The sequence below is a fragment of the Stenella coeruleoalba genome (assembly GCF_951394435.1).
Source record: "Stenella coeruleoalba genome assembly, chromosome: 6".
Classification (NCBI taxonomy): Eukaryota; Metazoa; Chordata; class Mammalia; order Artiodactyla; family Delphinidae; genus Stenella; species Stenella coeruleoalba.
In genome coordinates, this window is record NC_137151.1 from 4143629 (window position 1) to 4158725 (window position 15097).

The following is a 15097-nucleotide window of genomic DNA, read 5'->3' on the forward strand; positions in this document are numbered from 1 at the left end:
GAAAGTCATGGTTCTACAGGATAAAGTGATTCAAAAAAGAATGAGAAGAGAAAGGAGAACCTGTCTGAGGAAGTGAAAACACACAAGCAATGCATTCATGACCTGAATGAAAAACTGGGAGAAAATAGAGCCTGTAAAAAAGCCATCAATATTCCTAATAAGAAAGTCCATGACAATTTTGTCTCTGTTCAAACTGCAGAAAGAGCCTGGAGCTTGGACTGAAGAGAAGCTGGAAGCTGTCCACCTGAGTAAGCTTCTAAGGACACGGTATGAAAGCAAAGTTAGGAAGATCTAAGCATACAACTCTCCAGAGAGAGGTCCTCTGATTCAGAAGCACTCTTCTGGCCCACCATATCCACTAAAAAAAAGGTAAAGTCCCTTATTTACCACATTCAACAATAGGCCAACTTATGATGTCGAGCTTTTCTTTTAAGGGAGGCTAGAGGCCTACTGCTGCAGAAACCCATCCAGCAAGCCTGAGGTCTCTTAATCATCTGAGATATCTTTTTTATAACACCTGCCTCATATGTACACTTTATTGAAGATAAAGAGATGACTCCAAGAAGCTACCATGTGTATGCATTTGTCAGAATACAATGAATGGTATATTTAAAATGTGAGCATTTCATGTATGTAAATTTCACCTAAAAACAAAACCTAAAAGAACCGTAAACAAATATTAACAATATGCCCACTGAAGTAGATGGGGAAAAGCATCCTGACATCCACAACTTACTTCAAAACACATGAAAAAACAAGATGGACTGAAGGATGGATGGAGTAAAATGTTTAATTTTAAAAGTTGATTTTAGGGACTTCCCTGGTGGTCCAGTGGTAAAGAATCCGCCTTCCAATGCAGGGGACGCGGGTTCGATCCCTGGTTGGAGAACTAAGATCCCACATACCGCGGGGCAACTAAGCCCGCGCGCCACAACTACTGAGCTCGCGCGCCTCAATGAGAGAGCCCGCGTGCCTCAAACTACAGAGCCCACGCACCCTGGAGCCCGCATGCCACAACTAGAGAGAAGCCCACGCACCAAACTTGGGAGAAGCCCGCGCGCCACAACAACGAGCCCACACACAACTCAGATCCTACGCAGCCAAAAAACTAAAGAAAATAAATTTTTTTTAAAAAGTCAATTTTAAAAAGTTTAATTATAGAATCTTGGCAGTCCATACGTAGATGCTTACTGTGAATTTTTTCAGCTTCTCTGTATGTTGGAAAAATAGTCACCCACTATTTCTACTAATTATAGCAACAATTTTTAATATATATTATCTTACTACTTATTCTTGTAACTGTGAGCTATGTCCTGAACTCTTGAGAAAATTGATTTTGGTTTTTTGTATGGGCATGAATATTACATCACTTTCTATCCAACACTGAGACAAATCAATTTCAAGGAAAGCAAACATGTCCCCCAGTCAATTAAAAACCAAGTGTGTATAGGCACTTTCCTTTTTGTTTTATATAACACCAGATCCACTGTCTCACACCAGAGAATCTCAACAGGAATCTTATGAACTTAAAATTTAAAAATACATAAATAAATATACATACATCTCATAGTATCCAAACTAGACACTTTGTGAAATAATATTTAGATCTGCCAACCATTCACAATACAAAACCAAACACACGCATTGCTTTGTCTTTCAAAAACACTAACAGCTTTCCAGATGCTCCTTCCCTAAAGACGATTCATAAGGGTGCCACACAGACAACACACTGGCCACAGCCTTCTTCCCCCTCACTCTCAGCAAACATGCATCACTGCAGGCTGACCTCCTCTCTGGGCAGAACTCACGCACAGGGCCACTGCTCTCAGGCTGCTGTGAGGGGCCAGAAGCTTTTTACATCGGAACAGATCATTTTTCCCCAAAAGTACCGCCTACCACACAAATTGCGTATAGTAACTTTCTGAGTATAAGACATTTATTTAGAAAATTTGGAAATTCAGAAACATATAGTATATGTGAGGAGGAAGGACCTGCACCAAACACAGCATCATGAAATTTCATAACCTGGAGACAGAACTACTACAGAGCACCAAAGAGACGCCCAGCTCAGTCAACCAAGCATCAGAAAGGTACCGACATTCTCAGCAGCAGCAACAAAACTGGCAAACAGTTCGGCAATGTCCTCAAAATTCTGAGGGGAAATAACTGCTAGCCTAAAATTCTATATCCAGACAAACTAACAATGAAGTGTGAGTGCAGAATAAAATGTTTTCCGACATGAAAAATCTCAAAAGTGTGACTCTCCCATATTCTCCTGGGAGATTACTGAAAAAGATCCTCCACTAAAACCGAAGAGTAAACTACAAAAGTAGACAAGGAATCAAGTGGAAGGGAAGAGGAGAGAACTCCCTGGGGTGATGGAGGAGAACGACCCAGTGTAAGGCCCAGAGGACAAGCAGCCCAGGCCAGAGTAGGAGAGAGGGTTTCAAAAAGACACCACCAAGAAAAGAAAACACGAACACCTTACGTGGCCTAAAATGCTGAGAAGAGACCCCACACCTGGGGGGAAGCTGAGGGTTTAATTAACTTTGTGGTTACAGAAATCTAATAAAGGACACTAGGTCCAGGGAAGAAAAAGTAACTGCAGAAGAAAACAGCCACTCGTTCACAGCAGTGAGCAATGCTCACAGGGTCACAGTAACAGGGGTAGGAAGGAAAATTAGGAATCTTTAAACTATGTGAATGTAAACCTTTAACTTAAGTGAGAGAGAGAAACAGAGGCCATGACCCCACAACCTATTAACACACTAATGCTCTTCTCTCCTGTGTGGCCCGCCTTAAGTGAAACTTAATTTTTAAACAAACCTGGGATCTTACTTCATGGACATAATTCTGAGCTTAAAAAGAAAGTGACACATCGTAAAGCATTTCCACTTACTAAGTATCCCTCATAAACAAGTATAAGACCAGTTAAACACTGAAATAAGCCAACAGTTTAATCAAACCATTACTTTACTAGATATATCTACATGTATACATAAATATTTGCATAACTGATTATTCTCATTTTTAAGTTTTTTCTATTATATTGCCAAATTGTCCTCCAAAAATGTTTCCCCAATTTATCCGCCATCCAGTCATGCATGGCAGCAACCAGAGAAGCCTTCCATCACTCCTAGCAACGTTTTCATCTTTTAAAAATATGTGCCAATGTAATATCTAAATCACCTCTTACATAGAGCTTACTAAAAAGAACTGAATGTTTTCTTGATGATTTCAGATGACCAATGCAGATATTAGTTACAGATACTCCTGGCTGTAAGCGGGAACAGAACAGAAGCCTGAATGTGCATCCCTGGTGCCTTGGGAGCTTGATTGCGTGCTTGCAGCTAGAATCCTCAATTAACACAGCTGAGGAGATATAATGATTCATTAAACAAAATGCCCAAAATGAAACATCTTTCCCAGGAGTGACAGAGTCAGGATTTGAGCCATATCTTGGTAATGCTACAGCCCAAACTCTTTCCAATATACTGTTCTGATTCCAAAAACAGACAGCCCTCTCTGGTTGCACATGTACTCAGCCTACTAGGCTTGTTCATGAGGATGAAATGAATATCACCTCCATTTCCAGATTCTGAGTGATGGAATCTTTCAGCAAAAGACATGACATCTCCTCACAAGGTTCTCTAAAACCTCCCTACGTCACACTTGTAAGAGCTAAGAAATAAGCAGTGTTAGGGCTGCAAAAGTGCTTTAAAAGCTACATACACAACCCCTATACATCAGCTTTGTCCAAAAATCTGGTGGTGAGAGAACCAGAACATTGAGAAAGCAGCAGAAATGGAGAAAAATTTTGTTTAATTTTTCTATAGTGACAATTTTGGCTTACTCATCACATAAGAAAAAAAAGCCCACTGAAAAAGTTAATTTAAAAATTCAAGCTATGAACAATAAATGCTGGAGAGGGTGTGGAGAAAAGGGAACACTCTTGCACTGCTGGTGGGAATGTGAATTGGTTCAGCCACTATGGAGAACAGTATGGAGGTTCCTTAAAAAACTACAAATAGAACTACCATATGACCCAGCAATCCCACTACTGGGCATATACCCTGAGAAAACCAAAATTCAAAAAGAGTCATGTACCAAAATGTTCATTGCAGCTCTATTTACAATAGCCCGGAGATGGAAACAACCTAAGTGCCCATCATCGGATGAATGGATAAAGAAGATGTGGCACATATATACAATGGAATATTACTTAGCCATAAAAAGAAACGAAATTGAGCTATTTGTAATGAGGTGGACGGACCTAGAGTCTGTCATACAGAGTGAAGTAAGTCAGAAAGAAAAAGACAAATACCGTATGCTAACACATATATATGGAATTTAAGAAAAAAAATGTCATGAAGAACCTAGGGGTAAAGCAGGAATAAAGACGCAGACCTCCTAGAGAACGGACTTGAGGTTATGGGGAGGGGGAAGGGTGAGCTGTGACAGGGCGAGAGAGAGTCATGGGCATATACACACTAACAAACGTAGTAAGGTAGATAGCTAGTGGGAAGCAGCCGCATGGCACAGGGATATTGGCTCGGTGCTTTGTGACAGCCTGGGGGGTGGGATAGGGAGGGTGGGAGGGAGGGAGACGCAAGAGGGAAGACATATGGGAACATATGTTTATGTATGACTGATTCACTTTGTTATAAAGCAGAAACTAACACACCACTGTAAAGCAATTATACCCCAATAAAGATGTTAAAAAAAAAAAATTCAAGCTATGAAAATGCTGAGGATCCCAGAAAAAGAAGGGAGCACAGCTGTAGCCTAGACTCAGATCAGGTGGCTGCAAGCACTTGCATGACACCGGCACACCGGCAGGACCTTCCAAGTGCCTTTTATCTTTTTCATTCACAAATTTCACATACATCTTTATTCCCAGCTTCTCCTAAAAATCTGAAGATCTGGCAATGCTGGGCGAGCAGTGTGGCAGCCGACCACTATCCAGCACCCATCAGTGGACACCCCTTTCAACAAGGCAGGCCCTCTTGGCAGCCACTGTTCCCACCAAGACCACTACTCCCACCTGCCCGCCCCAGCTTCTGGGTTAGAGGAACAGCTTGAGAGCAGTCTTGGAAGAGGCAAGAAAGGGCCCATCTCCCTACGAGAAAGGAAACACGCGAGAGAAGAGGAATGGTACCTGTTCTACAGGTGGGCCAGAGGAGGAAACTATCAGACACCAGCACCAGCCCGATAAACACCAAACTTTCCCTTCAGGGGAGCACTTCACACCCTGGGCAAGGAAAACGGCTTCACCAGCCTCAAATAAACCTGAGGCTCTTTTTGTAAAAGAATAAGAAAGTCGGAAGCTTTTAGTACATTTTTACATCAATTTGTACTCCATAGAGAAAATGAGTACAAGTGAGCTACGCTGGAGAATTCTAGAACAGTGACATTTTATGGTTGTCTGCAGCATGATCACATACAGTAAAAAACAACTAATACTTATGCAAACATAAACTTCAATCCATTCCTACCACCATACAGAAAAATTAATCCAAAATAGGTCATAAACCTAAATGTAAAACCTAAAATTATAAAACTTCTAGGAGAAAACCTTTGTGATGCTGGGTTAGGCAAAGATTTCTTAGAAACGATACCAAAACCGTGATTCATAAAAGAACAAGATGATAAAGTGAACTTCATTAAATTTAAAAACTCTTGCTCTTTTAAAGACACTGTGAAGAGCCACAGACTATGAAAATATATTTGCAAATCATATATCTAATAAAGAATTCTCAAACCCAACAATAAAAAAAAAACTTAAAAACTGACAGGCAGAAAAGGATGTACACAAACACTTAACCAAAGACACACAAGTGGCAAACAGGCACACGAAAAGATGTTCAACATTATTAGTCATTAGATAAGTTCAAATTAAAACTACAGTAAGATATCACTACATATTCACTAGGATGGCTGAAATTAAAAAGAATGACTATATCATGTATTAGCAAAGATATAAAGGAAACTGAACTCTCTTCCACCGCTGGTGGGAACATAAAATAGCACAACTCCTTTGGAAGAGTGTGGCAGCTTCTTACAAAGTTAAACATACGCTTGCCTTAAGAGCCAGCCACTCCACTCCTCTGTATTTACTCAAGAGAAATGGAAGGGTATGTCCACATAAAGAATGTACACAAGTATTCACAGCGGTTTCATGTGTAACAGCCTCAGACTGCACACAGTCCCAATGTTCATCAGCCAGTGAATGGGTAAGCAATTTGTGCTATTTCTGTACAATGCAATACTACCCAACAATAATAAGAAACGAACTACTGATATACACTACAACATGGATGTCAAAAATTATCCTGGATGAAAGCCAGTCCCCCAAAAAGGGCATTCAATATGATTCACTTATACAAAATTTTAGAAACTACAAATGATCTGTAGTGAGAGAACACAGATGAGTGATTTCCTGGAGCCTAGGTGAGGTCACAAAGGGGCAGGAGAAAACTTTTGGGGATGAGTGATATGTTCACTCTAGACTGAGAAGGTGGCATACATCATATCAAGTACCCTTTAAATATATGCAGTTTACTGAACATCATTCAGACCTCCAGAGAGCTGTTTTAAAAAAGTTAAACAAGATGAGATGTTTCACAAAAGGAGATGGTGGTGCCATTTGGCCCTTAAATAATCTAGTGAGTAATAACATAATACTGCTTGTCCCAGGGAAGGGATGTTCCATAACAGATCCCAAAAGATGGCACAAAGTAGCAGGTTCTCTAGTTCTTGGGGGAGAAAGAGTGTGAATAAAAGCTATGCAAAAACAAAACAAAATCTCTTTTGGAAAGAACAGGTCAATGTGTCAAAGAGCTAGGGATTTAAAGTTGGGACTCTAGGCTTCACTGTGTCTTAGTCATGGGAAACCATCATAACTGCAAACATTACTCTGGTGTAAGTGCAGGGAACGTGAAGTCAAGGAGAGAAAGCTTGGGAGCAGGAAGACCAAGCTAAGAAGGTCTTTCTCTGGGTGTGAGCTACAGGGTGAACAAAGGCAGTCAGAGTGGGAATGGAATGCGAGTCATGGACACAAGGGCCACGGAAGGAAGGAAGGAAGAATTTTATGATTATCAAACTGGAAGAACTCAGGAAAAGGACACTGCTGCTGTCTCCTCTCCTGTCAAGTTAACCATGTGAGGCTAGGGGTTCTGAGGGACAAAGAAGCACCCCGGCAGACACGTGAGGCTGAGCCTTCAGGTCAGAGTGTAGGTCACCACTGCTGCAGCAGAATCACAAAATCCATCCTGGGTGAATAAAGCCTGGAATGAGCCAACACCAAAATGCAGGCTCAAAGAGGAAAGTCCCATTAAAAAAAACTGTCTTTACAAGGACCAGACCCAAACAAATTCCACTTTCAATTGTACCACTTGATTTCTAAAATCGGAAACTATTCTCATGCACCTTACATAGAAAACAAGACTTTCTTTTAAAGCCATAATCAAGGTGCTCAAGTTCTAGAGAGAAATCAGTTATCTCTAAAAATGTTAGCAACATGGAAATTCTACTTATTAACATGGCAACATGATCTTTAGTTTCTAATAATCAACACTATTTCATAAATACATACATGTTCTGGCACAACTAGTTACCTGTAACAAGCTATGATGGAATGAAGATCCGTGTTGTGGAAGGACACCAGAAATGCAATATACTGATACAAAGCTTTATGTGCAATAAGAATTAAGCTTTTATTGTACTTGTTAAGAAGCCTAATTTTATGAACCAATAAATCATTTCAACCCCAAATCCCAATTCTATAACCACCCTTCTCAAAATCCATCCACTTGACATTCTCCCCCAGCCACATGGACAAAGCACTTTTGCCACCCAGCACATATGGCCTGCTTACCTGTTTGGAAGGTAGGATTCGCTCCAGGGTACATGTTGGGGGAATAGGCAGGAGCTGCTGCTGCATAGCCCATGGGGAAACCAGCTGTAGAAAAAAGAAAAAACAATGTGATTTTAAAACCAGGGCTCCCACAGACCCAGCTGTCCTCAGCTTCTTCACCGCAACCCCCAGACTGACTTCAGGAGCCCAACAGCGCTATGGGTGCTGAGCAGGTGGTCTCTACTTGTCTCCTCTCCTCAGAGCTGTGATGGGTCACAATCATAAACGAGTCTTTTAAACCTAAGAGTATAAATGCTTACAACTTTCTAAATTTATTTGACAGAAACTGAATTAGAATGAAGTAAAAAAAATATATATCCTAAGCTGAAGTCAGAAAACTCTCAATTCTTCTGGCAGTTTTATTTTCGATTCTAATCGCCTAATTTATTACTTAGCAAGAGTAATAAGAGTGTTGCAAGCTTCACATGCTAAATGGGCTCTAACCAGCACCATACACAAATGGAACTGGGAAAAATCTAATCACACATTCCGTTTGCAAGCAACCTGACCTTTATTAACACAAATGAGGAATCCTTAATAAGACTAAACTACAACCACTAATTGATCACGTGAACACAACAGAACCATCAAGAAAGACGTTAGTGTTTCAGCCAAAGCCAGAGGGGCGGGCTTCCCTGGTGGCGCAGTGGTTGAGCGTCCACCTGCCGATGAGGGGAACACGGGTTCGTGCCCCGGTGCGGGAAGATCCCACATGCCGCGGAGCGGCTGGGCCCGTGAGCCATGGCCGCTGAGCCTGCGCGTCCGGAGCCTGTGCTCCTCAACGGGAGAGGCCGCAACACTGAGAGGCCCGCGTACAGCAAAAAAAAAAAAAAAAAAAAACCAGAGAGGGGCCTCAGTTATTCGCTCCACGTCCCTCACAGCTCTCAGCTCGATCCATTCACCACGCGACAATGGGGCCTTAAAGAGCCTTCTCTACATTCAGGGCACAGAGCCAAGATGACCCAGGTTTGCTAGTCTACTACCTACACAAATGGTTGTGAGAAGCTGTAATCCCTCCAGAAAATTCTAACCTGCAGGGTTCCAAATCAACATGGTTGAGAACCACTGCTCCCTCCCACTCCTGTCCATCTTCCCAGTCACAGTACTGTCCTCCTGAAAATGCCCCTTGGCGAGTACCATGGACTGTCTCCTCCAACATCGACTCTACCTCCTTTCCGGCAGGCAGGGGCTGGCAAGCTAAAAACTACACTGCCCAGACTCCCCCTCTTGCAAGAGGTTGGAAGTGATCCCAAATCCCAATCACTTCATAAAAACAAAAACTTAAATACCACTAGCTGTGTAAAAAAGACTTAGCTTTCTACAAGAAATATACTAGCAAATTATGTAGACAAAGGGAAAGTACACTTAATATATAAGTAACTTTTAAAGTTAAAAAAACAAAAACCCAAAAGAAAACGGAAGACATGGACAGAGAGAACTGCCAACTACCATTTCTAACTTCAGGCTGGCACAAATCCAAAAGCTGAGGACACGCTTTCTTGGCAAGGTTGTGGGGTAAACAACAGTCTCACACCCTTCTGGTAGGAGTGCAAAGCAGTAAAAATCCTACGCAAGAAGGGAAATCGGCAGTACCTTTAAAATTACATCTGCGTTAGAAGATGTGGTATACCTACAACAGAGTATTACTCAGCCATTAAAAAGAATGAAATAATGCCATTTACAGTAGCATGGATGTACCCGGAGATTATCATACTAAGTGAAGTAAATCAGGCAAAGAAAGACAAATATCATGTGGTATCGCTCAGACAAATATCATGTGGTATCGCTTATATGTGGAATCTAAAAAAAAAAGATACAAATGAACTTATTTACAAAACAGAAACAGACTCACAGACTTAGAGAAAGAACTTAGGGTTGCCGGGGGGAAGGGTAGGAGGGAGGGATAGATTGGGAGTTTGGGATGACACGTACACGCTGCTATATTTAAAATAGATAAGCAACAAGGACCTACTATATAGCACAGGGAACTGTGCTCAATATTCTGTAATAACCTAAATGGGAAAAGAATTTGAGAAAGAATAGATACATGTATATGTATAAGTGAATCACTTTGCTGTACACCTGAAACACAACATTGTTAATCAACTATACTCCGATATAAAATAAAAATTTTTAAAAAGAATAACAGGAAAAAAAAATCATCTGCATTTACTCTCTCCACTGGCAATCCCACCTCAAGGAATCCACCCTGAAGATAATTTTCACAAACACTATCAACTGCAGTATTACTGGAATAGCAAAAGACTTCAAACAACATACCCATGCAAAGAACTGGTTGAATAAAACTATGGAAACCCCCACAAGATGAAGGGTTATACAGCAGTACTATGTATTATAAAATACAAATAAGAACAAGGCGAACCGACAGGGAACAATCAAGAAGCTGACAAAGCCAAGTGACCACAACCACCTGCATCTCGATTCCAGAAAACAACCTGCCGTTCGGCTGTGGGGAGGAGGATGTGGGAGGAGAGCCTTCAGCAGCAGGGCTTTGCAGGGCCACTTCTGCCTGCCGAGGCCTCCTCTAACTGCCAGTGCCGCCCCAGGGCTCCCCAATGAGCCTGCTGACACTGCACACTCGGGTCAGGCTCCCACACCCAGTACTGCTTCCACCCCACCAGATCCTTACAAGCGTTACCCACCCCCACAACGTCTGAACTCCTAACTCCATCTCAGGGTCCGATACCCTCGTGCAACAAAGGCGAAATTAGATATGGACATAGTTGGCCTGGGAGCATGATATGTCTGTGTCCCCTCCAAAATTTACATGTTGAAACCCTAATCCCCAATGTGATGATATTTGGAGATACTTAATCGTGGTAATCATTTCACTACATATACATACATTAAATCATCACATACACCTTAAAAAAACCCATGTTGTACAACCTAAATATATACGGTTTTTATTTATCAATCATACCTCAGTAAAGCTGGGGGGAAAAAAAAGATCAAGCAACGTGCTGTGTGGTTAACAAAGGAAGATATCAACCGGATTACCTATAATTTTTAATACACTTGTTTATTACATTTCATGAAAAAAACACTAGGAATGGCAAGACACAGGACCTTATGCGTGAAATAGAAAAAGATAAACTGATAACACAGACCACAGTCAGCCAACAAGGTCTTTAAATTGTGTATTTCTTATGACTTAGAAAACTAGAGCTCAGGTTTGCTCCAAGCCGCCCCTGCTGTTTAGAAGAGCCGTGCGGGGAGCTTTGGTCCCTTTGGTCCCTCGTCTAACCCCTGCCCTCCAGTGCTCCGCCAGTGGGTGGGGAGGGGCCAACCTGTGCATCCGGCAGGGAATCCAGGAGGGGGAGCTGCAAAGGACTGGGTGGGGTTGCGGAGCTCCTGCTGCTGAAGTCGGGGAAGCAAGGGAGGGGATGCGGGGGTGCAGGGTCCCAGAGCTGGACCCACTGCGGTGGGACGCAGCCTCCTAGCCTCCCCTCCCCCACCTTACAGTAGGTTCCAATAATATTTAATTGCATCTCGGGCTTTCGGGCTTAAAACTCACCCACAGGCTCGCAGGTCCTTTGACTGCACTCCTTCCTCTATTAGATAAAGTATGGGGGGGGGAGGACGGGACACCACAACGACAGGGAGGGGACTGGAGGGACCCCTGAAGTACTGGCCTCAGCTGACTAAAGAGGTCTTGACCCACGCTGTCACAGACCCCTGTCAGAGGACCCCTTAGGGCGGAATTGAGGGGGACAATTAGGAGGTGGTCTGTGTCAAGTGAGCATGGATCACCATGGGGTGGGGAGCACGGTGACCCCTGAGAAGTACTGTTAGAAAGATGCGTTCCTCCCTCCTCTTGAAGGATGTGGGTGGGCTTTAAGGCTCCAGTGCCCGCCACACACTCTTTCCAGGCCCGACTGCACCTCTGGCGCCAGCCTTGTTAGCCTGGCTTCCAGTCCTAGAACTTGCCAGGCTCTGGGGGAGAATCTGGGCTGCTGAGAGGGTCGCTGGGGGCTCAAGCTGCCCCTGGGTTTCGCAAGTGGAGGGAGGAAGGGTGAAGGCAGTAGTGGGGTGGGGCCGGGAGGGGTGAGTGCCCCGGGAGACCCTGAGAGAGAACCCCCCCCCCCCAGCCCCTGCCCTCTGCCGCTGAGCCGGATGCCCGAGACTTTCCGTGCCTCTGGGAGGAGCCCTGCTTCTTCACCCCTGTGCTCAGAACCATCTGGAGACAACTCCTCACCCTCCGGCTGCTGTGCCACGGTTTTCCTTTAAATGTTGTTCTTGGCTCATTCGGCTTTCAGTTCCCTAAACAGCAGTTTTGAGCTCTCCAAGCTATTTAAAAGTGTTCTCCTTAAAGTGCGACTAAAGCCCACTCTTCTGGAAAAACTACCTTCACTTCAGAGGAGATATTTTTTCCTCCCCATTTCTTCCTTCTACCGCCCTCTGAACAATCAAGCCAAAGTCAAGCAGCTCTGTGAGCACTAAGCAAAGATAAACACAAAGAAAATCACATCTAGCCATTTCACAGTAAAAACAAAGATATTTTAAAAGCAGCGGGGTCGGGGGTCAGGGGGGAGGGAAGGGATATACTAACTCCAAAGAAACAAAAATAATTCTGACAGAAACGGGAAGACAATACAACTGCCTTTAAAGTGCTGAGAGAAAATAACAGCCAACCTAAAACTGTATACTCAGTATGGTAGGCAAACCCCGCCCCCCCCCAGAAGATACATCATCAAATCCCTGGAACCTATAAATGTTACCTTATTTGGAAAAAGAGTCTTTGTAGACATAAGTTAAGGACCTTCAGATAAGATCATCATGGATTACGGGTAGTGGGGGCCTAAACCCAACGCCAAGTGTCTGCATATGAAACACAGACGAGGAGGAGATGATGTAACCATGGAAGTAGAAGCCGGAGTGATGCTGCCACAAGGCTATTCATGTCACGGAATGCTGAAAGCTTCCAGAAACTTCAAGAGGCAAGAAATGATTCTTACCTCGAGCCTCCAGAGGGTATGAGGCCCTGCCAACACCTGAATTTTGGACTTCTGGCTCCCACAACTGTGAGAGAATAAGTTTCTGTGGTTTTTAAGCCACAAACTTTGTAGCAATTTGTTATAGCAGCCACAGAAAACCAACAGACTCATCAAAAATATGTTCCAAAAATGAAAGCAAAATAAAAACATTTCACAAACTAAAACAAAATTCACTGCTAGCAGACATGCAGTAAAAGGGGAGAGGAGGGGAGGGGAGGAGGGGGAGGGGAGGGGGGAGGGGAGGGGGAGGGAGGAGGGACAAGGAGGGGAGGGAGGGGAGGGAGGAGGGGAGGAAGGAGGGGAGGAAGGAGGGGAGGGAGGAGGGGAGGGAGGAGGGGAGGGAGGAGGGGCAGGGGAGGAGGGGAGGAGGAGGGGAGGGGGAGGGGAGGGAGAAGGGGAGGGAGGAGGGAGGAGGGGAGGAGGGGAGGGAGGAGGGGAGGGAGGAGGGAAGGGAGAAGTGGGGGGAAGAGGGGAGGGAGAAGGAGAGGGAGGAGTGGAGGGAGGAGGGAAGGAGGGGGAGCGGAGGGGACGAGGGGAGGGGGGAGGGGAGGGGGAGCAAAAAGTGCTGTAATCTTTAGAGTCATCACTAAATAGCAAAAGAATTTTTCAAAAATTAAAAGAAGGAAAAATTTAATGAAAAATACTTGGTTAATCCAAAAGAAGAAAGTGAACAAAACAAAAAACCCAGGTGCTATCAATTAGAAAATAACAGTAAGATGGTGCATATGAACCCAATTATTGTCATTCCTCAGTATCCTAGGGGTATTGGTTCCAGGACACAATACCCAAAATCCACGGATATGAAGGGCTGACCATATGTCAGTTACCATATTACTACAATTAAAAGATGAAGTTGTTGGGAAGTGTTTCTTTTTTCCCATTAAATGTAAATTTTAGAAAGTTATGGACAAGTCTCTCCGTTTACTAGTATAAAAGTATAAAATGGTATAAAAGCACTTTCTTTCCTTGTAATGTCTCGTTAGTTTTTGGTACTGAAGTTATGCTAGCCTCAAAATTCTGTAGGCACATTATTTAACTCCCACTCCCATTCAAAATACCTAGAGTGGTTACTAGTTCCTACACTAAACCCTTGCTGATCTAGAGAGTTTTATGAAAGTCAAGGAGACTAAAATACTAAAACCAAGAAAATAGTTAGGACAGGTATAAAGAAATGGATAAAATACGAAGAAACGATAACATTTTAAACAGATTTAAAGTTGCAGAAATTTTCTTTTAAATGTAATTTTAAGACCAAAAAAACCCCTAAAAGAGTGCACATGGGAGGGAGACGCAAGAGGGAGGAGATATGGGGATATATGTATATGTATAGCTGATTCACTGTGTAATAAAGCAGAAACTAACACACCATTGTAAAGCAATTATACTCCCATAAAGATGTTAAAAAATAAAATTTTAAAAAGTGCACAGAACTGGTATGACAGGCAACCAATGTTTCATTATAGGTAATGCTAATACCATCAGGTTTTGCCTATTCCCTGGTTTCAGATTTACACAGGATTCTCTTCAGCTATTTAGCCTTCTGTTTAAACTAGTGTTAATTCGTTAAAGACAGTAGGCCTTATCACTAAATCACCTTTTATCAATTCTGGAAAATTCTGGCACTCCTTTTCTTCTAGTCTCTCTACTTGGTCCTTCTGCACCTTTTAATTCTCCTCAAAACTTCTCATCCTAACACCTCTATTTCTTAACCAGTCTGTTTCCCCCTTTCCTTATACTGCATTCTGGTCCTCCCTTTAGCAGTGTTTTATCTGCAGCTTAACTTGAATTTTGTTCAAATGCCTTTTTTTTTCCATTTAAGTTCCAGCTGGTTCTTTTCGATATGATTCTTTCTTTTGCATCTTCAGTAATTCTAAACATGCTTGTGTGACATGGTTTTTACCTGTTTTGTTCCTGCTGTCTATCATGACTGGTGACTCTGACATGACGAATAACATCACAGTGTTCTGTAATAATTTTGACTTGTTAACAGGCAGAACTTTGTGGGAAACCCACACAACCTGGGTTGAGAACATCTGCCTCCACAGCAGTTCTGCACCTGCTGTTGTCAGGTGCTCCAGGGAATAGTGCCGCCTAGAGACTTTTTTTATGTTAGTTTCTCGATGTATGGACCTCCTGGGAAGGACAAGTAATTCAAAGTAGAGCC

The 15097-nt window shown here is 42.9% G+C and overlaps 1 protein-coding gene across 1 annotated transcript in view; it reads right to left on the bottom strand.

Moving 5' to 3' along the window:
• The window catches only part of FAM168B (family with sequence similarity 168 member B), a 37954-nt gene that overhangs the window by 14784 nt on the left and 8073 nt on the right, over positions 1–15097 (bottom strand). Inside the window, exon 3 of the mRNA XM_079923767.1 lies at positions 7877–7960. Coding sequence (XP_079779893.1) covers positions 7877–7960 — 84 coding nt within the window. The remainder of the gene's footprint in view (positions 1–7876; positions 7961–15097) is intronic.